Source organism: Octopus sinensis, linkage group LG30 (assembly GCF_006345805.1).
Source record: "Octopus sinensis linkage group LG30, ASM634580v1, whole genome shotgun sequence".
Classification (NCBI taxonomy): Eukaryota; Metazoa; Mollusca; class Cephalopoda; order Octopoda; family Octopodidae; genus Octopus; species Octopus sinensis.
Genome location: NC_043026.1, coordinates 14,455,387 through 14,479,592, shown reverse-complemented (window position 1 = coordinate 14,479,592; position 24,206 = coordinate 14,455,387). Strand labels below are relative to the sequence as shown.

The 24,206-nt window shown below is 40.1% G+C and overlaps 1 protein-coding gene across 1 annotated transcript in view; it reads left to right on the top strand.

Annotated features, from left to right (window-relative positions):
* Positions 1-24,206, top strand: part of LOC115226508 — an 84,344-nt gene that overhangs the window by 39,227 nt on the left and 20,911 nt on the right. Inside the window, exons 19-28 of the mRNA XM_036515172.1 lie at positions 741-954; positions 2,324-5,416; positions 6,776-7,102; positions 7,735-7,906; positions 10,705-10,889; positions 13,586-13,981; positions 15,266-15,383; positions 16,716-16,933; positions 20,992-21,334; positions 22,796-23,013. Of these exons, the coding sequence (XP_036371065.1) occupies positions 741-954; positions 2,324-5,416; positions 6,776-7,102; positions 7,735-7,906; positions 10,705-10,889; positions 13,586-13,981; positions 15,266-15,383; positions 16,716-16,933; positions 20,992-21,334; positions 22,796-23,013 (5,284 nt within the window). The remainder of the gene's footprint in view (positions 1-740; positions 955-2,323; positions 5,417-6,775; positions 7,103-7,734; positions 7,907-10,704; positions 10,890-13,585; positions 13,982-15,265; positions 15,384-16,715; positions 16,934-20,991; positions 21,335-22,795; positions 23,014-24,206) is intronic.

The window sequence follows — 24,206 nt, the reverse complement described above, 5'->3', positions numbered from 1 at the left end:
TAGTGTTTCAAAGGATGCCACAGCTTTTTAAGACACTGCTATAGCCTCGGGTTCGCCCAAAGCCTTGTGAGTAGATTTGGTAGACGGAAACTGAAAGAAGCCCATCGTATATATGTATATAGGCGTAGGTGTGGCTGTGTTGTAAGTAACTTGCTAACCAACCACATGGTTCCGGGTTCAGTCCCACTGTGTGGCACCTTGGGCAAGTGTCTTCTGCTATAGCCTCGGGCCGACCAAAGCCTTGTGAGTAGATTTGGTAGACGGAAACTGAAAGAAGCCCGTCGTATATATGTATATATATATATATATGTGTGTGTGTGTGTTTGTGTGTCTGCGTTTGTCCTCCCAACATCGCTTGACGACCGATGCTGGTGTGTTTACGTCCCTGTAACTTAGCGGTTCGGCAAAAGAGACCGATAGAATAAGTCCCGGGGTCGATTTGCTTGACTAAAGGCAGTGCTCCAACATGGCCACAGTCAAATGACTGAAACATGTAAAAGAGACCGATAGAATAAGTACTGGGCTTCCAAAGAATAAGTCCTGGGGTCGATTTTCTCAACTAAAAGGCGGTGCTCCAGCATGGCCACAGATGAAATTGTCGCAGATACAGCTTTTCAGAGTGACCCTGCAGCCGGTGTGTGTGCTGGTAGAAAAAACAAAAGATAACAAATTCAACATTGTTACTGTAGGATTAATTAATACATTTAATTATTTAATGATTTCAAAAACTCATTTTGCAGACAGTTTTCCAGTAAGAAAAAGGCTGAACTTGCACTCACAACTCAAGGGCAACTCATTATCAGTTCGAGTGATGGTTGGCAGATTGAAGCTAAGACAAAGTATGGTGTTCCGAAAGACAATCATTTCATCAACTTCCAATCCTTGTACAATTCTACAGCAACAAATTCTACAAGAACCATGAGATATAGTGTCTCACTTCACACTGCTAGTAAGGTAGGGCATTGTTGTTTTATTCTGTACTAGCGGTATCGCCCGGCTTTGCTTGGGTTTGTATAAGCATTTTTAGAGATGTAAAGTATAATAGCCATCTCAATATGGCTAACCACAAAGGGGGGTGTTACTGTAGCTTTTTACGTTCTGAGATTTAATAATACATTTTTAGAGAGTTACTTCCCTTATATAATAGCAAAAAAAATGCATTAAAAGTGGGAAAAAATGATGGTAAATTTTTTTTTAAATCGTAGACTCATTGTAGATGCGCGCTAATACCCAGAAGGGCTCGATATGAATCACGACTATAAGATACCCGCTTTTGGTTACACTGCACCGCAAAATGTGGGAGTAGTTAGGAATCTAAATCGTAGGAGACAGACACACAACTTCACTTTTATATATAAAGACTAGCAGTATCGCCCGGCGTTGCTCGGGTTTGTAAGGGAAATAACTATATAAGCATTTTTAGAGAGTTATAGCCAAAAAATAGCAAAAAAATGCATTAAAAATGGAAAACAAATGATGGTAAATTGTTTTTTAAATCGTTGTCTCATTGTAGACATTTTTAGAGAGTTACTTCCCTTATATAATAGCGAAACAAAATGCATTAAAAGTGGGAAAAAATGATGGTAAATTTTTTTTTTAAATCGTAGACTCATCGTAGATGCGCGCTAATACCCAGAAGGGCTCAATATGAATCACAACTATAAGATACCCGGTTTTGGTTACACTGCACCGCAAAATGTGGGAGTAGTTAGGAATCTAAATCATAGGAGACAGACACACAACTTCACTTTTATATATAAAGATATCTGCTGGGTCTGAACTGATGATTCTCAGTGTGAGGCCTGTGAAGATTGTGGTGGGGCATGGGACCCAATTTTTTTTTTTTTTTGCGGGACATGGAACTGTGAAAATCTTTTTATCACAGCAAACATACTTCACCTATACTCAGCCTAGTCAAACCAATTTTAGAGAGTTATAGCCAAAAAATAGAAAAAAGAATGCATTAAAAATGGAAAAAAAATTATGGTAAATTTTTTTTAAAATCGTTGACTCATCGTAGACATTTTTAGAGAGTTACTTCCCTTATATAATAGCGAAAAAAATGCATTAAAATGGAAAAAATTGATGGTAAATTATTTTAAAAATCGTAGACTCATCGTAGACGCGCTAATACCCAGAAGGGCTTGATATGAATCACGACTATAAGATACCCGGTTTTGGTTAAACTGCACCGCAAAATGTGGGAGTAGTTAGGAATCTAAATCGTAGGAGACAGACACACAACTTCTCTTTTATATATAAAGATATCTGAAACTATCTTTTTCTTAAAGTAATTATCTTGTTTTTTTTTTGCTTTTTGCAGCAGCTTGAATTTACAGCTGATACCAGCTATATCTCCGGTTCCTTCAGTTTTTCAAGAAAATTCCGAAATAGTTTAACTGTTACAACTGCACAAGGAAATGCTCTGAATACCTCTCTGAGTTTTGCTGATGAAGAAACAAAGCACTTTCGATCTTTAGCTTTTGCCGTTCAGTTTTCCACTCGTAATCATGAAATTTTATTCTCAGAAGAATTCACTCAACAGAAGAGAATCCCAACAAAGCTGACAAACCATTTACAAGTTCAGTGGCAGAAGGGTCAAAGACTGACCCTTTACACAACCTTTCAGAACTACAGCGGCATTGTTTACCGATTGAGTAATAAAATTCATACTTTTAGTGGACGAACAGCAAACTTTAGCTCAACATTCTTGAACACAAAGGATCACTACAAAGCCACACTGCAGCTAAATGCAGATAGGGGCCTGTTTTTGAAGAAGAAAATCAGTTACTTTGTTGAGTCGTCTTTGAGCTACAAAACCAACCCTGAAGGCCCTTCATGGGAACTGGTTTTGAACCAGACAGAGAGCACAAACCAGAATTTGCTTTTTGTTGCTGTTTTCAGCGTAGGCAAACAAAACAAGCAATCATTTCAGTTGATTTTTCGTAACTCAACTGATCCCTACGACAAGACAAACTTTGATATTAGCGGAAAGCACTTTTGGTTGAATGGGAAGTACCATTCTATATGGTCGTTCAGTTCAACTTTTCGGAGGATGGAGCAAAATCTAACCTTTGACCCTGATGGCATTGAACTGATGTATGCAGCCAGTTCAAATTTGGTATTATACAAAAATGGTTTATCCAGTTTCGTTTTAAACTTTACCTCACCAAAAACACCGAAGAATACTGTCAGCAAGCTAACGGCAGAACTCCATGGAGTTCACACAGCAGATGTTTCGATGCAATTCAGCAAAACTGACAATGGATACGACTCCAAAGGGAAACTTAACTTTAATGTGCTGGACTCAAAAGGACATGCCCGCGTTGATCTTTCTTACAGTGACTTCAATCGGCTCACTTCCAGTGGAATATTTTATTGGCATCCCCCAATACACAAAACAAATATCATGAATCATGCTCTCTTGGCAACACTCATGAGGAATAGTTCATACAAAATAGTTTATAATAAAAAAGACGGGATTCAAACAGGTTCAAGTTATGTGGAAATATCTGGTGTCAAACCCGTCATAATTAAAACAAGCTTATATTTAACAGACGCAAAGGATATTGCAAATATATCTCTAAGAGCAGAGAACGGAAATAATCCATATTTGAGTGAAGTTGCTTTAAATTTTTACTATAAGATCAATGATAGGTCTTTAACATCAATGGGGTTCTTGAAAATTCTACCATACTTTAACACCTCACATCTTGAAATCAGTTTGGTGAAGGGACGTGTAAGTGAAGCTATCATTAAACTGACAACTCCATATGAGTCTTTGAGAAGTCTCCAACTCATGGTTTCTTATGCAACTGAATTCAAAGTTTCTAAGACCATTACGGGCAGCCTGAAACACAATGAAAATGAATTGATGGGCCTCAACCTGAATCAGTATTTTCTGAATAGCAATGACTTTGGGTTTACATTATACGCAGATGCTTATAACAGAAGACACGAACGAATTTCATTGAATTTGAAATACATAGTCAAGTACGATGACCTATTGCTTAATTTGGGATTTAAAATGGCTCCGAGAATTTCATTAAGCAGTTTCTTGAAGAAATGGAGCACAAAGCAATTTCAGTATTCCTTAAAACTCAGACTAAATGATGAAGTATACAAAGCAGGTATTTCGATTTCAGACAAAACCGCAAATTCTAAAGCTGTAGATATTTCATTAGCAACGTCTAACATCAAGGTTGTTGTTGTCTGGCTTTTTAATAATGATAACAAAGAAGTGTCTCGTGTCACCTACCAAATTGCTTATGATGGCATTTTCTTTGTTCTCTCAGGTTCATACCTGAACCAGTTAGGTGAAGAAAGAGTAAACATCCACATGAAAATCTTTCATCTGATATATAGGCTATTCATAATCAATTCAAAAGAACCAGGTAAATCAAAGAAATTGGATTTTGAGATTCAAAATCATTCACCAATAAATTCAGAAATGAAGACTTGTAACTTTGGAGAATGGTCCAAAATCCACATAGTTCTTAATTCCAATACTGGTTTGAAAGATCGACAAAATATAAGTGCTATGTTCAGCATCAACTCTACTTGCACTCAACATTTCATTGTCTTCTATGAGTTCTCAGAGCTGAATGAATATGAAAATAGGAAATCTGTTCATGTCACATGTCCAGACCACGGTCTGTCGGGAACTGTTGTTGTTGACTCATCATACATGCCAGTTCTTAAGACTGACATTCATCTCAGTCTCGATACGCGTCCACACACAACAAAAGGCATTGAACCTCTAAGAGAACATCACCACAGATCCGATAATCTTGTAGACAGTATAAAGCAACAGTCCAGTGAAACAAATATCTTGTTTGTCACTGCTGAGTGGATTAGCAATCAGGGGATCAGGGTTAAAGGTGATTTTACAAAGCAGAAGCAAAGTGTTTACTTCCATCAGAATTCCACAGCCACTACCTTGTTTCTTTACTTTGATGACATTAACACCAACATGACCAACAACAAAGCAAAGAGATCGGGTTTGATATCTGGTCAAAAAAGTAGCGATCGATTTGCTGTCAGCCTCAAAAACGCTTACCTGAAACTAATTCAGATCCACCTTCCAGACAAATCATCCTTATTTATTTGGGTCAAGATACCTCAAGCATCTCCAAGAGCAATGACCTTATCTCAAGACATCAAGATGCTTATTGGGGAGATGCGTTTAGATTTTGGTGATGTTCTTAAGATCATGTTAAAATTCACAACTCCCAGTCGCACCATTCAAGCTAGTGGAACATTTGAGAATAAACAGAGAAACCCACAAAGTTTTGATGCAACTGTTATATACTATGGTGAAAACAACAGCAAGAAATTCCTCCTGAAACTGAACGGAGAAAATAGTTCCAAAATGAAGAGACTTGGAATATCGGTCCTTTTTCCTCAATCCAAAAATGTAAGCATAAATATTTCATCTGAATTAGATTTAAATATTATAAAGCCTTAATGTATGTTAAATAGAAATAATGATGTAAACATATTCCTTCCATTTCTTGAAGTAAAGAAAATGGGGTGGGGAAATGAGGGAGTTTTTTCAAATTCTACAACTGTTAAACATAATGATAAGTTGTAGGTTTGACATTTTCCCCTCATTTCGTTTATAAACATACTAGCAGTATCACCCGGCGTTGCTCGGGTTTGTAAGGGAAATAACTATAAAGCATTTTTAGAGAGTTATAGCCAAAAAATAGCAAAAAAATGGGAAAAAAAATTATGGTAAATTTTTTTTTGATAGTTAAAAAGGTCGAGTTGCGTCCCCTAGACAGTCTGTGGTTTGTGTTTCTGATTGTCGACCCCATATCGAATTTATCGATCTTTTTCAGAAGTAGGGGAACTTTTCAAAATTTTCGCTGCGTTAGATTTGAATTATGACATTGGGCTATGTGTGTGTCAAGTTTCATCAGAATTGGTTGAAAGCCATGGTCAGGGTGAGGGTACAACCTGACAGACACACAGAAACACACACAGACAAACTGCCGTTTATATATAGAGAGATATGTGGTCTATTGTGCTGTAGTTTTTCCTGAAGTCTCCCTTTCCTGATGCTTTCTCATTCAGCTTTCTCTCAATTCTGTTTTATATGATATTCGACAGGATCTTGTAGATGTATAATAGTAGACTGATTGGTCTGTAGTTTTTTGGGGTCTTTGGTATCTCCTTAAAGCTTCATTTCCAAAGACAGAACAAATTATTTCTTGCTGCTTCCACTGCTGAAGAGCCCCTTTTTGAATTCATACAACATGCAGTGTTTGATATGAGTCTGATCATCATCATCATCATCATCATCATCATCGTTTAACGTCCGCTTTCCATGCTAGCATGGGTTGGACGGTTCAGCAGGGGTCTGGGAAGCCAGTAGGCTGCACCAGGCCCAGTCTGATCTGGCAGAGTTTCTACAGCTGGATGCCCTTCCTAACGCCAACCACTCCGTGAGTATAGTGGGTGCTTTTTACGTGCCACCGGCACAGGTGCCAGACGGACCTGGCAAACGGCCACGGACAGATGGTGCTTTTTACGTGCCACCCGCACGGGGGCCAGGCGAGGCTGGCAACAGCCATGAACGGATGGTGCCAGTTGGGGCGGCGCTGGCAATGGCCACGATCGGACGGTTCGTTTACTTTTCACCGGCACTGGTATCACAGCTGCAATTTCCATTGATGTTGATCGACTTCGATTTTGGTTCTGCTTTCTGATATCTGATTTGATTTGGTTTGATTTTGCTATTTATTTGTATATCCATTTCTTATCATTTCAGCAAGTGAAATTAAAAGTGAGGCTGAGTGGGAGAGAACGCAACATCTTGATGAGTGGCAAGGCAGTTTTTACATTAAGCAGGGAAAAAGATGGTCCAATGACACTTGTCTTTCATTCTAAACTATTTGAAACCAATGGCAAATACAGACTGGCTGTGCTTTCTGAGAACTTATACACTGACATGTTTATCAAACTAGAGTCTTTTATTACCCTGGCCCCTGGCATCTATGACTTGGAGCTGTATTCCTCCCATGTAACCCAACGGAAAGAGATGACAAGGTTGAAGAATCTGAAGATGTATTGGTCAGAAAAGAAGTTTCTCTTTCAGGCAAGTATTTCTTCTAGTCAAAATTTGGGGTCAACAGTATCGACTATTCTTCTCACCTCAAAATCAGAAACCATCGCCGTCGCCGTCGCCGTCGCCGTCGCCGTCGCCGTCGCTGCCGTCGCCGTCTTCGCTGTCGTCGTCGTCATCAGGGCTCCAAATGAAATACAACTCATTCTCTCGTGTACTCATTTACTTGTTTCAGTCATTTGACTGTGGCCATGCTGGAGCACCACCTTTAGTCGAGCAAATCGACCCCAGGACTTATTCTTTGGAAGCCTAGTACTTATTCTATCGGTCTCTTTTGCCGAACCACTAAGTTACGGGGACGTAAACACACCAGCATCGGTTGTCAAGCAATGCTAGGGGGACAAACACAGACACACAAACACACACACACACACACACATATATATATAAATATATATATATACGACAGGCTTCTTTCAGTTTCCGTCTACCAAATCCACTCACAAGGTATTGGTCGGCCCGAGGCTATAGTAGAAGACACTCGCCCAAGGTGCCACGCAGTGGGACTGAACCCGGAACCATGTGGTTGGTAAGCAAGCTACTTACCACACAGCCACTCCTACGCCTAGTAAATGAAGTAAATGAAAATTTGTTTAAAATTCCAGATTTTAAGCCCAAAGAAGGAAATTAGTCTTACTGCTTCTGTTGACGCCGAGGGGACATACCAAATTATGGTGCGACGGTTGAAGAAGGAACCCCTGCGAGAAGACCTTTTGATGGAAGGAACCTTTGACACAGCCGCTTGTAGCTTCAATATGAAACTGATGCATGACCCAGGTAAGATGTGTGTGTGTGTGTGTGTTTGTAGGTGCATGTGTGTGTGTGTTTGTAGGTGCATGTGTGTGTGTTTGTAGGTGCATGTGTGTGAGTTTGTAGGTCCATGTGTGTGTGTGTGTGTGTTTGTAGGTCCATGTGTGTGTGTTTGTAGGTCCATGTGTGTGTGTGTTTGTAGGTCCATGTGTGTGTGTTTGTAGGTCCATGTGTGTGTGTGTTTGTAGGTCCATGTGTGTGTGTGTGTGTGTTTGTAGGTCCATGTGTGTGTGTTTGTAGGTCCATGTGTGTGTGTGTTTGTAGGTCCATGTGTGTGTGTTTGTAGGTCCATGTGTGTGTGTGTTTGTAGGTCCATGTGTGTGTGTGTGTGTGTTTGTAGGTCCATGTGTGTGTGTTTGTAGGTCCATGTGTGTGTGTTTGTAGGTCCATGTGTTTGTGTGTGTTTGTAGGTCCATGTGTGTGTGGTTGTAGGTCCATGTGTGTGTGTGTTTGTAGGTGCATGTGTGTGTGTGTGTTTGTAGGTGCATGTTGTGTGTGTGTGTTTTGTAGGGATGTGTGTGTGTGTTTGTAGGTGCATGTGTGTGTGTGTGTTTGTAGGTGCATGTGTGTGTGTTTGTAGGTGCATGTGTGTGTGAGTTTGTAGGTCCATGTGTGTGTGTGTGTGTGTGTTGTAGGTGCATGTGTGTGTGTGTTTGTAGGTGCATGTGTGTGTATGTCCATATATGTGAGTGTGCGTGTAGGTGCATGAGTATGTGTGTGTGTGTGCATATGTGTGTATGTGCATGTGTGTGTATGAGTGTGTGCATGTGTGTATGCGTGTATGTGCATATGTATGTGTGTGTGTGTGCATATGTGCATTGTTGTATGCATGTGTGCACATGGGGGTGTGTGTGTTTAGTTTTGTTATCTTCAACTATCATTACTGTCTTTCGCTGGGGCTGGTTTTGCTTTTCATCCTTTCTTTCATGATAAAATAAGGACCCCTTGAATATTTGGAAGGGGGCATGTTATTCTCACATAGATACAAGGACAGACAAACGGATTAAGTCGGTTACATCGACCCCAGTGCGTAACTGGTACTATATTTATAGACCCCGAAAGGATGAAAGGCAAAGTCGACCTTGGCGGAATTTGAACTCAGAACGTAACGGCAGACGAAATACCTATTTCTTTATTACCCACTAGGGACTAAATATAGAGGGGACAAACATGGACAGACAAATGGATTAAGTCGGTTACATCGACCCCAGTGCGTAACTGGTACTATATTTATAGACCCCGAAAGGATGAAAGGCAAAGTCGACCTCGGCGGAATTTGAACTCAGAACGTAATGGCAGACGAAATACCTATTTCTTTCTTACCCACTAGGGGTTAAACATAGAGGGGACAAACATGGACAGACAAACGGATTAAGTCGGTTACATCGACCCCAGTGCGTAACAGGTACCATATTTATAGACCCCGAAAATATTAAAGGCAAAGTCGACCTCGTCTGGCACCTGTGTTGGTGGCACATAAAAAACACCCACTACACTCACAGAGTAGTTGGCGTTAGGAAGGGCATCAAGCTGTAGAAACACTGCCAGATCTGACTGGGCCTGGTGCAGCCTTCGGGCTTCTCAGACCCCGGTCAAACCGTCCAACCCATGCCAGCATGGAAAGCAGACGTTAAATGATGATGATGATGATGATGATAATAGGAGCTATCACTACCTCTAGCTTGTCCCAACTGGTCTGGGTGTGTTTATGCCCCCATAACGTAGCGGTTCAGCAAAGGGGGCTGGTAAAATAAGAACCACACTTAAAAAATAAGGGTTAATTCATTGGATTAAAAAATTCCGTCTAAAGACTGAAACAGAAAATAAAAGAGACACACGTACACACACATTCCCCTCCCCCCCCACACACACACAAGACTTCTGTCGACTCATGGCTGTAATAAAAGACTCTAGCCTGGGGTGACACCAAAAAAATGTTAACGACTTTACTCTTTTACTCTTTTACTTGTTTCAGTCATTTGACTGCGGCCATGCTGGAGCACTGCCTTTATTCGAGCAACTCGACCCCAGGACTTATTCTCTTTGTAAGCCCAGTACTTATTCTATCGGTCTCTTTTTGCCGAACCGCTAAGTAACAGGGACGTAAACACACCAGCATCGGTTGTCAAGCAATGCTAGGGGGACAAACACAGACACACACATACATATATATATACATATATACGACGGGCTTCTTTTCAGTTTCCGTCTACCAAATCCACTCACAAGGCTTTAGTCGGCCCGAGGCTATAGCATTGCCCAAGGTGCCACGCAGTGGGACTGAACCCGGAACCATGTGGTTGGTTAGCAAGCTACTTACCACACAGCCACTCCTGCGTATATGTATATATATATATTTATATATGTAACGGGGACATAAACACACCAGCATCGGTTGTCAAGCAATGCTAGGGCGGACAAATACAGACACACAAACACACACACATACATACATATATATATATATATATTATATATATATATATATATATATTATATATATATATACATATATACGACGGGCTTCTTTTCAGTTTCCGACTGCCAAATCCACTCACAAGGCTTTGGTCGGCCTGAGGCTATAGTAGAAGACACTTGACCAAGGTGCCACGCAGTGGGACTGAACCCGGAACAATGTGGTTCGTAAACAAGCTACTTACCACACAGCCACTCCTGCACACTTTGTTCATAAATTTAATCCTAAACACTTTGTTAATGTGCCAATTAATAAATATATTTTTACACCATTATTTACAATATTTCAGATAATGTCACCAATATGTATAACATGATGATCAATTTTACCAAATCTGGTGTCCTTTTTATGGACAATATTAACACTGGCCCATTCAGTTCCAGCAGCTCCAACGAGGCTCTGTTTGAACTGCGACCCGGAGATATCCTTTATGGGGAGATGATCTGGAAACCAAATTTCATCAAAGATATAAGTGTGTGTAAATCTTTTATTTTTTTATCTGGGGCACTGCCTTGAAGAACTTTTGGTAGGATGAATTAACCCTAGTACCTTTTTTTTTTTTTTTTTAAGCCTGGTACTTTTTCTACTGGTCTGTTTTTGCCAAACCACTAAGTCACAGGGATGTAAACAAACCAACATTGGTTGTCAAGTGGTAGTGGAGACAAGCACTGACACACACACACATATGTACAACAAGCTTCTTTCAGTTTCTGTCTACCAAATTCATTACAAGTCTATGGTCAGCTGGAAGCTATATATTTCTTTATTACCCACAAGGGGCTAAACACAGAGGGGACAAACAAGGACAGACAAACGGATTAAGTCGGTTACATCGACTCCAGTGCGTAACTGGTACTATATTTATAGACCCCGAAAGAATGAAAGGCAAAGTCGACCTCGGCGGAATTTGAACTCAGAACGTAATGGCAGACGAAATACTGCTCAGCATTTCGCCCGGTGTGCTAACATTTCTGCCATCTCACCGCCTACAGGTATAGTAGGCTGGAAGCTATAGTAGAAGACATACCTGCCCAAGATGCCATGCAGTGGGATTGAACCCAGAACCATGTGGTTGGGAAGCAAGCTTCTTACCACACAGCTACACTTGTGACTATGTGTGTGTGGGTGTTGGGGCATTATATATTGTTTGAAGTTAAGGCGGCGAGCTGGCAGACACGTTAGCGCGCCGGGCGAAATGCTTAGCGGTATTTCGTCTGTCGTTACATACTGAGTTCAAATTCCGCCGAGGTCAACTTTGCCTTTCATCTTTTTGGGGTCGATAAATATAGTACCAGTTATGCACTAGAGTCGATGTAACCAACTTAATACCTATGCCTGTCCTTGTTTGTCCCCTCTGTGTTTAGCCCCTTGTGGGTAGTAAAGAAATAGGTATTTCGTCTGCCGTTACGTTCTGAGTTCAAATTCCACTGAGGTCAACTTTGCCTTTCATCCTTTCGGGGTCTACAAATATAGTACCAGTTTCGCACTGGGTCGATATAATCGACTCAATTCCTTCGTCTGTCCTTGTTTGTCCCCTCTATGTTTAGCCCCTTCTGGACAATAAAGAAATATATATATTGTTTGAAGTGGCATAATGTTTTATGGCATTTCTTCTGCCAAGGTCGGTTTTACCTTTCATTTCTCTAAGGTTCATAAGGCACCAGTTAAATATCAGAGTGAAAGTAATCAATTAACTTCCTCCCGGCAAATTTGCTAGCCTTGTACCCAAATAAGAAAGAATTATCATCATCATCATCATTATCATCATCATTATTATTGCTATTATTATTATCAATCGGAAGTCACAAAAAACAATTCTATGGTCAGAAGTTAGCTCCATTGTTGAGTAGTGGAGGCGCAATGGCCCAGTGGTTAGGGCAGCGGACTCGCGGTCATAGGATCGCGGTTTCGATTCCCAGACCGGGCGTTGTGAGTGTTTATTGAGCGAAAACACCTAAAATCTCCACGAAGCTCCGGCAGGGGATGGTGGTGATCCCTGCTGTACTCTTTCACCACAACTTTCTCTCACTCTTACTTCCTGTTTCTGTTGTACCTGTATTTCAAGGGGCCGGCCTTGTCACTCTCTGTGTCACGCTGAATATCCCCGAGAACTACATTAAGGGTGCACATGTCTGTGGAGTGCTCAGCCACTTACACGTTAATTTCACGAGCAGGCTGTTCCGTTGATTCGGATCAACCGGAACCCTCGTCGTCGTAACCGACTGAGTGCTTCCATCCGAGGCTCCGGCAGGGGATGGTGGTGATCCCTGCTGTACTCTTTCGCCACAACTTTCTCTCACTCCACTCTTACTTCCTGTTTCTGTTGTACCTGTATTTCAAAGGGCCGGCCTTGTCACTCTCTGTGTCACGCTGAATATCCCCGAGAACTACGTTAAGGGTACACGTGTCTGTGGAGTGCTCAGCCACTTACACGTTAATTTCACGAGCAGGCTGTTCCGTTGATTCGGATCAACCGGAACCCTCATCGTCGTAACCGACGGAGTGCAAGAGAGAGATCCATTGTTGAGTAGGCACAACAGTTAGCAAATATTTTACCTTCACCCATCCAATACAATAAATGAATTAATTGCACTGCAATTATAAGCATTTATGTATTTGTTTTTTGGGTACTTCACCAGCAGTATATTAGATAACTGATATTCCATAGTGAGTTACCCTTATTACCCCTACCTTACTTTGTACTATATATATACTCTTTACTCTTTACTCTTTTACTTGTTTCAGTCATTTGACTGCGGCCATGCTGGAGCACCGCTTTTAATCGAGCAACTCGTCCCCGGGACTTATTCTTTTTGTAAGCCCAGGACTTATTCTATCAGTCTCTTTTTGCTGAACTGCTAAGTAATGGGGACGTAAACACACCAGCATCTGTTGTCAAGCAATGCTAGGGGGACAAACACAGACACACAAACACACACACGCATATATATATATATATATATATATACATATATACGACGGGCTTCTTTTCAGTTTCCGTCTACCAAATCCACTCACAAGGCCTTGGTCGGCCCGAGGCTATAGCAGAAGACACTTGCCCAAGGTGCCACACAGTGGGACTGAACCCAGAACCATGTGGTTTGTAAGCAAGCTACTTACCACACAGCCACTCCTGTGCCTATATATATATATTTTTTTTTTGTTTTCAGAATTATTTTTCTCAAGCTCTTAAAACTTGTCATAAAGAATTTCAGTCAACAGGACAACAAAGTATTCGAAATATTGCAATGTCCTTCTGGGACATTGTGAAGCCCATTAACCAAGCCATTCATACTGAAGCGAAACCCCTCATCCCATACATTAAAGCTGAATTTGAAAATGCCCACCGTGAATATTCCATCTATTCCAAGATACTTGTGGATCACTACAACAACAATTACCTCTATGTGAAGTCTTTCCAAAATGCGATGTGGAAAGTATATGACTATTTGAAGGGTGGACTTTATGGTCAGCTCCTTCAGTATCGATCACGGGTGTGGTTTGAGATGGTGAAAATATGGGAAATTTGCCAACAGATATTCCAATATTTATATGACCAATATAAGGTGAGTAATTCAATATCTTTAACTTCTCGGAGAACTTTATATGATTGAAAGAAATTGTGGTTCTCTTATCAAGGTCAACTAAAGGCACTGGTAACTCAAGCTCTCACTCGGGGTATCATTTACTTAGGATCTCCATGTCATGTCTGGGGTCTTTGTAGTAAAAAGAAAAATGAAAATCATCATCATCATCATCATCATCATCATCGTCGTTTAACGTCCGTTTTCCATGCTAGCATGGGTTGGACGATTTTGACTGTGGGCTGGCGAACGAGATGGCTGCACCAAGCTCCAGTCTTGATCTGGCAGAGTTTCTACAGCTGGATGCCCTTCCTAACGCCAACCACTCCGAGAGTGTAGTGGGTGCTTTTTACGTGCCACCGGCACGGTGGGGGGGTGGGGGCAGTCAAAACAAAAAACTTTGACCAGAAATGGATTAAAAAAAAACAAAAGTTTGTATCAATGTTATAACAATAAATATTTGTCTGAAATATTTATCAGCAACAGTCATTTGTTGCAATTTAAAAAACAAGAATGAAACAAAGGAAATTACTGTCTGTCTGTCTGTGTTTCAAATAAATTTTCTTTTCCTTTCCATTGTAATTGGAAACCTGCAAAATCTAATAATTTTCTCATCATCCAGACAAGGCTACACTGGCATATTTACTTCTTTGTTTTTTTCCTTGGTCTTTGAGAAGATAGTTTATGAAGTATTCTATATTTAGAATGTGAGTAACAGAAACAATTAACAATGCAAAAATTATTCTGTTTTCTTTTTAATTATTTAAATGATTTTATTTATTTCTTTGTCTGAAATTAATGATTTTATTTATTTAACAATTTTTGTTTATTTAAAACAAATTTTTTTCATTTATTTCAAAATGAATCATTATTTCTTTTAAGTAAATGAGTTTATTTTTTTTATTCATTTAAAATAATTTTTTTCATTTAAATGATTTTCTATCTATTTAAATAAATAGATTTTTTAACTTTAAAATAAATTAGTCTTTTTTTTATTTATTCATAGAATTCTATTACTATTTTGGGCTTATGACAGAACAGAAATTAACACAGAATCAAAATAAATTTGAATTTATTTTAGTAAGAATAGACCATGTGATGGTCAGTTGTATCCAGCCAAAATATTTTACAATTTTATGAAAGGCTCTGGCCTTTCACACCTACCTTATAATGTCATTCTAAAAAGAAATAATCCCTTTTGTGGTTGCATGATTCTTATTAAATTCCTCTAAAAATCATTACAAAACATGGCTTTTTTTTTTCCAGATGACATCTACATACATGAGCAAGACCCTTACACACCACCTCCATAGAAATCATAGCCATTATATTGAACTGGTCATGGCTGCAGTGAATTACGTGAAACAGAATTTCTATATAAATGGTGAGTTGTCTTATTTGTTGTTGGGAATTTGTATCTAAGGCCACTTTGCACTAAAATATGAAATCATTTTGGTTACCTTCCTTGTGTTGGTGCCAGGAAAAAAGCAGCCAGTACACTCTGTAAAGTGGTTGGCTCAAGGAAGGGCGTCCAGCCATAGAAACCATGGCCAAGTAGACACTGGTGTTTAGTGTAGTCTTCTGGCCCATCAGATTCTAATGAAATTTGGATCTTTTCCTTTTGAATGGCAGATGTCAACACAATTTCTAGTTAACTAAACACTTTTAAACTTCGTATACTGGTAGAATGTGTTTTTAAAACATCATTTTTTCTTGGCTTTATTGAGAAAATTCTATATGTTGTAACATATTTCCACTTTAAAATCGAGCATTTCGGCAATTTTTACCAATCAAATACGTCCATTTGGAGTCAAAACATTCCGTGCTGTATGAATATGTCCCTCGTTTAAGAAACAGATTGGGTTTATTTACATTTGTGAAGAAAAAAAGATACCCTTCCCCCACCCCTAACCCTAACCCCACCCCTAACCCTAAAATAGATTGAAATGCAATAGATCGATACTAGGGCCATAATTATGGGTGACATTTTCATTTGACACCGCTAAAAAGCAGACATAAAACAATGATGATGATGATGATGATGATGATGATGATAGGTACAGATGGGGTATAGAAGTTTGCTTCTCAACCACATGCTTCTAGGTTCAGTCCCACTGCGTGACACCTTGTGAGTACATTTGGTGAGCGGAAACTGAAATGTGTGTGTGTGTGTGTGTGTGTTTGTGTTTGTGTGAGTCTTTGTCCTTATGTTTGTGCCCCACAATATATGACAGGCTTCTTTCCGTTTCCATCTACCAAATCCACTCACAAGGCTTTGATAGGCCTGAGGCTGTAGTAGAAGACACAGTGGGACTGAACCCAGAACCATGTAGTTCTAATGATTCTAATAATTTAGAAGCTTTGTCAGGGAACAGGTCGCGGATTTTAGCGACGAAAATATTTTGACAAATTAAATTTAAATGTTGAAGTGAATCTAACGGTTTTGTGTGTTTCTTAAATGGCTTATAAACACCTTCCACTCTGCAATTGTTTTCGTTTCAGCACACGATCTCAGATCAGGTCACTTGCTATGCAAGTACATCTCCGTAATAATTTACTGTTGTGGCAATATTTGAAGTCTAAATCTAAGGGATATAACTAAATACCACAAAATAAAAATATAGATAACAAGAAAGGAGTCATTTAATAGGCTACTTTACCTTAATTTATTTAATTATCGTATTTATTTAATTATCTCCCTTCTTTATTATTTCAGACATCACACATTATGTCAAACATGAATTTGGTCCAAAACTCACCAAGTTTTTTATGGATGCTTTTGAGCTTGTCTTTGAGAATGGAATTCAAATCATGGAATATGTAACTGATCGACTAGTCTCAATCCTGGCACAGGCTAGAGACTATTTCCAATCATACATAGAGTTACCGATCATCAATGCATTGTTTGATATCACCAAAGAGATTTATTATGAGGTAATTACAATTTGTTTGTCCTTTTTTTAAGGTGAGGGTCATATTGCTGTTGTTGCTTAACCCCAGGCTCCTGTCGAATGTGACAATCTGAACATACTGTATTTTCCCCTATCACATAAAAGACACCATTCAAGCATGATCGTTACCAGCATCGCCTTACTGGCACCTGTGCCGGTGGCATGTGTAAAAGATTCGAGCGAGGTCGTTGCCAGTACCGCCTGACTTACCCCCGTGCCGGTGGCACGTAAAAAGCACCCGCTACACTCTCGGAGTGGTTGGCATTAAGAAGGGCATCCAGCTGTAGAAACTCTGCCAAATCAAGATTGAAGCCTGGTGCAGCCATCTGGTTCGCCAGCCCTCAGTCATTCATCCAACCCATGCCAGCATGGAAAGTGGACGTTAAACGATGATGATGATGATGACATATACATACATATATACATAAAAGGGCACCATTCGAGCGTGATCGTTACCAGCATCACCTTACTGGCACCTGTGCCGGTGGCATGTGTAAAAGATTCGAGCGAGGTCGTTGCCAGTACCGCCTGACTGGCCCCCGTGCCGGTGGCACATAAAAAGCACCCACTACACTCTCGGAGTGGTTGGCATTAAGAAGGGCATCCAGCTGTAGAAACTCTGCCAAATCAAGATTGAAGCCTGGTGCAGCCATCTGGTTCGCTGGCCCTCAGTCAAAACCGTCTAACCCATGCCAGCATGGAAAGTGGACATTAAACGATGATGATGATGATGACATATACATACATATATACATAAAAGACACCATTCGAGCATGATCGTTACCAGCATCGCCTTACTGGCACCTGTGCCGGTGACATGTGTAAAAGATTCGAGCAAGGTCGTTGCCAGTACCGCCTGACTGACCCCTGTGCCGGTGGCACATAAAAAGCACCCACTACACTCTCGGAGTGGTTGGCATTAGGAAGGGCATCCAGCTGTAGAAACTCTGCCAAATCAAGATTGAAGCCTGGTGCAGCCATCTCGTTCGCCAGCCCACAGTCATTCGTCCAACCCATGCTAGCATGGAAGACGGACGTTAAATAATGATGATGATGATGATGATGTTATGATTGAGTAGCCCAGATCATCTCTGGTCATGCAGCTCTGTTTGGAGGCTGGACATGTTGTACTCACTCAATGTAGTGTGGTGTGACAGTTTGAGCCTGTTGTACTCTTTCTGCTGTCAAGTCTATTTTTGGCATACAGTAGTCAATTATAATTTGACAGCCTGGACATACAATAACTCTGAGCACCTTTTCAAACTCCACCCGTCTAACACTCGTGGACATATTTACAAAGTCAGAAAGCAGCACAGCTCCCATGACTTTCAGAAATATTTTTTCACGCTAAGAGTTGCTGAAGCATGGAATAAACTGCCTGCGTCAGTTGTTAGTTGTCGGAGCACTGCGTCCTTCAAAACTTCCATGCTTCCTGAGATTCGCCAACACTACACCTGATTTTCTCCCCTCCATACACACACAAGCATCTATCTGACTCATACACTGTTCACTTCCCAGACATTTGTACATTACTGCATATGCAGACACCCATAAAATTATTAACCATCTTACTAACAATAACTCTGAGCACCTTTTCAAACTCCACCCGTCTAACACCCGTCGACATGTTTACAAAGTCAGAAAGCGGCACAGCTCCCATGACTTTAGGAAACATTTTTTCACGCTGAGAGTTGCTGAAGCATGGAACAAACTGCCGGCATCAGTTGTTAGTTGTTGGAGCACTGCGTCCTTCAAAACTTCCATGCTTCCTGAGATTCGCCAACACTACACCTGATTTTCTCCCCTCCATACACACACAAGCATCTATCTGACTCATACACTGTTCACTTCCCAGACATTTGTACATTACTGCATATGCAGACACCCATAAAATTATTAACCATCTTACTAACAATAACTCTGAGCACCTTTTCAAACTCCACCCGTCTAACACCCATGGACATATTTACAAAGTCAGAAAGCAGCACAGCTCCCATGACTTTCGGAAACATTTTTTCACGCTGAGAGTTGCTGAAGCATGGAACAAACTGCCGGCATCAGTTGTTAGTTGTTGGAGCACTGCGTCCTTCAAAACTTCCATGCTTCCTGAGATTCGCCAACACTACACCTGATTTTCTCCCCTCCATACACACACAAGCATCTATCTGACTCATGCACTGTTCACTTCCCAGACATTTGTACATTACTGCATATGCAGACACCCATAAAATTATTAACCATCTTACTAACAATAACTCTGAGCACCTTTTCAAACTCCACCCGTCTTAACACCCGTCGACATGTTTACAAAGTCAGAAAGCGGCACAGCTCCCATGACTTTAGGAAACATTTTTTCACGCTGAGAGTTGCTGAAGCATGGAACAAACTGCCGGCATCAGTTGTTAGTTGTTGGAGCACTGCGTCCTTCAAAACTTCCATGCTTCCTGAGATTCGCCAACACTACACCTGATTTTCTCCCCTCCATACACACACAAGCATCTATCTGACTCATACACTGTTCACTTCCCAGACATTTGTACATTACTGCATATGCAGACACCCATAAAATTATTAACCAGCTTACATACAATAACTCTGAGCACCTTTTCAAACTCCACCCGTCTTAACACCTGTCGACATGTTTACAAAGTCAGAAAGCGGCACAGCTCCCATGACTTTAGGAAACATTTTTTCACGCTGAGAGTTGCTGAAGCATGGAACAAACTGCCGGCATCAGTTGTTAGTTGTTGGAGCACTGCGTCCTTCAAAACTTCCATGCTTCCTGAGATTCGCCAACACTACACCTGATTTTCTCCCCTCCATACACACACAAGCATCTATCTGACTCATACACTGTTCACTTCCCAGACATTTGTACATTACTGCATATGCAGACATCCATAAAATTATTAACCATCTTACTAACAATAACTCTGAGCACCTTTTCAAACTCCACCCGTCTAACACCCGAGGACATATTTACAAAGTCAGAAAGCAGCACAGCTCCCATGACTTTCGGAAACACTTTTTCACGCTGAGAGTTGCTGAAGCATGGAACAAACTGCTGGCATCAATTGTTAGTTGTTGGAGCACTGCATCCTTCAAAACTTCCATGCTTTCTGAGATTCGCCAACACTACACCTGATTTTCTCCCCTCCATACACATGCATTCATGTATCTGACTCATACATTGTGCACTTCCCAGACATTTGTACATTACTGCATATGCAGACACCCATAAAATTATTAACCATCTTACTAACAATAACTCTGAGCACCTTTTCAAACTCCACCCATCTCACACCCGTGGACGTATTTACGAAGTCAGAAAACAGCACAGCTCCCATGACTTTAGGAAACATTTTTTCATGCTAAGAGTTGCTGAAGCATGGAACAAACTGCCGGCATCAGTTGTTAGTTGTTGAAGCACTGCATCCTTCAAACCTTCCATGCTTCCTGAGATTCGCCAACACTACACCTGATTTTCTCCCCTCCATACACACACAAGCACGTATCTGACTCATTCATTGTTTGCTTTCCAGACATTTGTTCACTACTGCATACACTTTATACGCACTTTCTGACAAGTTGTGGTGAGTTAAAATATGTTTGTGACGTATTCTAACTTCTAAAGGTAAATTCACTGCAGTTACTCCTAAAAACACCAAGACATTGCTGGAGAGTCAAGCAATAATTCATTAACGATACACCCACCCACTGCTTAACTAGTGTTGGTGTGTCTATCTCCCTGTAACATAGCAGTTCAGCAAAAGTGATCAATAGAATAAGTACTAGACTTCAAAATCATAGAGTTGATTTGTTCAACTAAAACCCTTCAAAATGGTGCCCCAGCATGGCCACAACAAGTTAAAAGATATATTTACTCCTTAATTCCTTGTCCCATTGTCTCAACCTTGCGGATAATAACCTCCAACCTCAGTCACTTTAACATTTAGACCCCTTCCACTCAATCACTCCTTGATTCATTTAGCTAATCTTTCATTCATTCAAATATCACATAATTTATCATTTATCACACAGACGATATCAGCATGCAGCGATATAAGCCTCAAAGAAAGCATACGTAAATCAGTGAGCACAAAACTGTCGTCCATGAGAGACACCCTAACCAATTTCAGTATGACCCCAAACATCATAATACAAAAGTCGGGTCATATTGTATTTGAAGTGAAATATTATGTGTTTACAATACCAAGCAATATAGTACAATTTGGCAGAGATTTCAGCAGCCAGGTTAGAGAAAGGGCCGTGGGCATTTACAGAAGAGCCAGAAATTTGCTGGGATCTGAACTCACATTCTGGGATTTATACTATGAGATGAAACCTTCTGCTGATGTAGCAAACTGGTTTCCACCATTCAAAGGTAAGCTTGATGGTCATTTGATATATACACATATCTATACATATAGATTTGACATGGGCGATTCTTTCTTGTCTTACACATACACACACAAACGTGTTAGCAATTCCAATACACTTTCAGCTTCATATCTTTATCTTTTATCTTTTACTTGTTTCAGTCATTTGACTGCGGCCATGCTGGAGCACCGCCTTTTAGTCGAGCAAATCGACCCTGGGACTTATTCTTTTGTAAGCCCAGTACTTATTCTATCGGTCTCTTTTGCCGAACTGCTAAGAGTCGGGGACGTAAACACACCAGCATCGGTTGTCAAGCAATGCTAGGGGGACAAACACAGACACACAAACATATACACACACACACATAAACACATATATATATATACATATATATGATGGGCTTCTTTCAGTTTCCGTCTACCAAATCCACTCACAAGGCTTTGGTTGGCCTGAGGCTATAGTAGAAGACACTTGCCCAAGGTGCCACGCAGTGGGACTGAACCCGGAACCATGTGGTTGGTAAGCAAGCTACTTACCACACAGCCACTCCTGTGCCTATGTATATAATATATATATATATATATATATATATATATATATATAATATTAATTAGAGACAAAACCACTATAATGCAAATCAAACAAAGAAAGACTTAATCCAATACATAAAAATTTTTATATAAATTAAATAAAATTAAGTTATCCACTACAATTGTTTCCTGTCACTTCTAAGGACATTCATCAGGTGGTTTCAAGACCTTCTATTCAATTTTAAATTATGAAGTCATATAATATATATATATATATATATATATACATATACATGACAGGCTTCTTTCAGTTTCCGTCTACCAAATCCACTCACAAGGCATTGGTCGGCTTGAGGCTATAGTAGAAGACACTTGCCCAAGGTGCCACGCAGTAGGACTGAACCCGGAACCATGTGGTTGGTAAGCAAGCTACTTACCACACAGCCACTCCTGCGCATATCCATTATTATTGAAGCAACAGGATTCATACCGACCCATCTGGAGCAAAGTGTGGCTAAACTTGGAATCTTTGGGAAATAGTGCAAATCCTTAATTCATGTGCTACAAATGGTCACAATATTTAGGACTATAAAAATCTGCAAGAGCTTAAGATTTAAAGGATGACAAACAAAACAAGATACTTTCCTTCATAGCCTTGCTACCAAGTAGGTGGCTGGTCAAAATTTACTCTAAAATTAAAAAGTGAAAGATGATAAACATACATACATAAAGATGGGTTGAAGGGAATTTGGCTTCTATTTCTAGCTTATGTGACTAAAATACAGAAGCTCCATCTATGATTTTTAGCATATACAGCCTGTCTCTCTCTCTCTCTCTCTCTCTCTCTCTCTCTCTCACTCTCTCCCTCCCTCTCTCTCTCTTAGTTACCCAGCTCTCTCTCACCCATACATACTCACACGCATTCTTTCTTTCAGCTCATGCAGTTCTGTTTGGCGGCCAGCACATCACAACATTCGACCGGCTCCATTATGAAATCAAAGCCAGATGCAGCGTCGTGTTGTCCAGAGACGTGGTCAATGGTACGTTCACAGTGATAGCCAATTACCAATTTGACACTCCAGACCGTCAGCCGTCTTCGGTCACTGTGGTCACTGACCATGATGAACACGTGGAAATCCTACAAAATCAAAAGGTAATTATTGTTGACGTTGCTACTGTTTCACCCCCCCTCCAGCCATTTGTCATGTCAGTAAACGCATACACTGACACACCATTCTGCGGTGATGGTCATAAACACGGAAAGCTGCCGATGCATAATGTTGTTCACATTAGGATGTAAATTATTCCTTTATTTCAAACTAGCAGTATCGTCCGGCGTTGCTCGGGTTTGTAAGGGAAATAACTATATAAGCATTTTTAGAGAGTTATAGCCAAAAAATAGCAAAAAAATGCATTAAAAATGGAAAAAAATGATGGTAAATTTTTTTTTAAATCGTTGACTCATCGTAGACATTTTTAGAGAGTTACTTCCCTTATATAATAGCGAAAAAATGCATTAAAATTGAAAAAAAATGGTGGTAAATTTTTTTTTAAATCGTTGACTCATCGTAGACATTTTTAGAGAGATACTTCCCTTATATAATAGCGAAAAAAATGCATTAAAAGGGAAAAAAATTATGGTAAATTTTTTTTAAATCGTTGACTCATCGTAGACATTTTTAGAGAGTTACTTCCCTTATATAATAGCGAAAAAAATGCATTAAAATGGGAAAAAATGATGGTAAATTTTTTTTAAATCGTAGGCTCATCGTAGACGCACGCTAATACCCAGAAGGGCTCGATATGAATCACGACTATAAGATACCCGGTTTTGGTTAAACTGCACCGCAAAATGTGGGAGTAGTTAAGAATCTAAATCATAGGAGACAGACACACTACTTGACTTCAATCGAAATAAGATGATCTTAATGTTATTACATTAGAATTAAAAGTGAAAGAATGAAAGTGAAACAATATTATATCCTTATGACATTATAAACGGCAGTTTGTCTGTGTGTGTTTCTGTGTGTCTGTTTGGTTGTACCCTCACCCTGACCATGGCTTTCAACCGATTCTGATGAAACGTGACACACACATAGCCCAATATCATAATTCAAAACTAACGCAGCAAAAATTTTGAAAAGTTCCCCCAGTTCTGAAAAAAATCGATAAATTCGACATGGGGTCGAGAATCAGAAACTCAAACCACAGACTGTCTAGGGGACGCAACTCGACCTTTTCAACTCTAAAAAAAGAATTGGTTACGACGACGAGGGTTCCGGTTGATCCGAAAAACGGAACAGCCTGCTCGTGAAATTAACGTGTAAGTGGCTGAGCACTCCACAG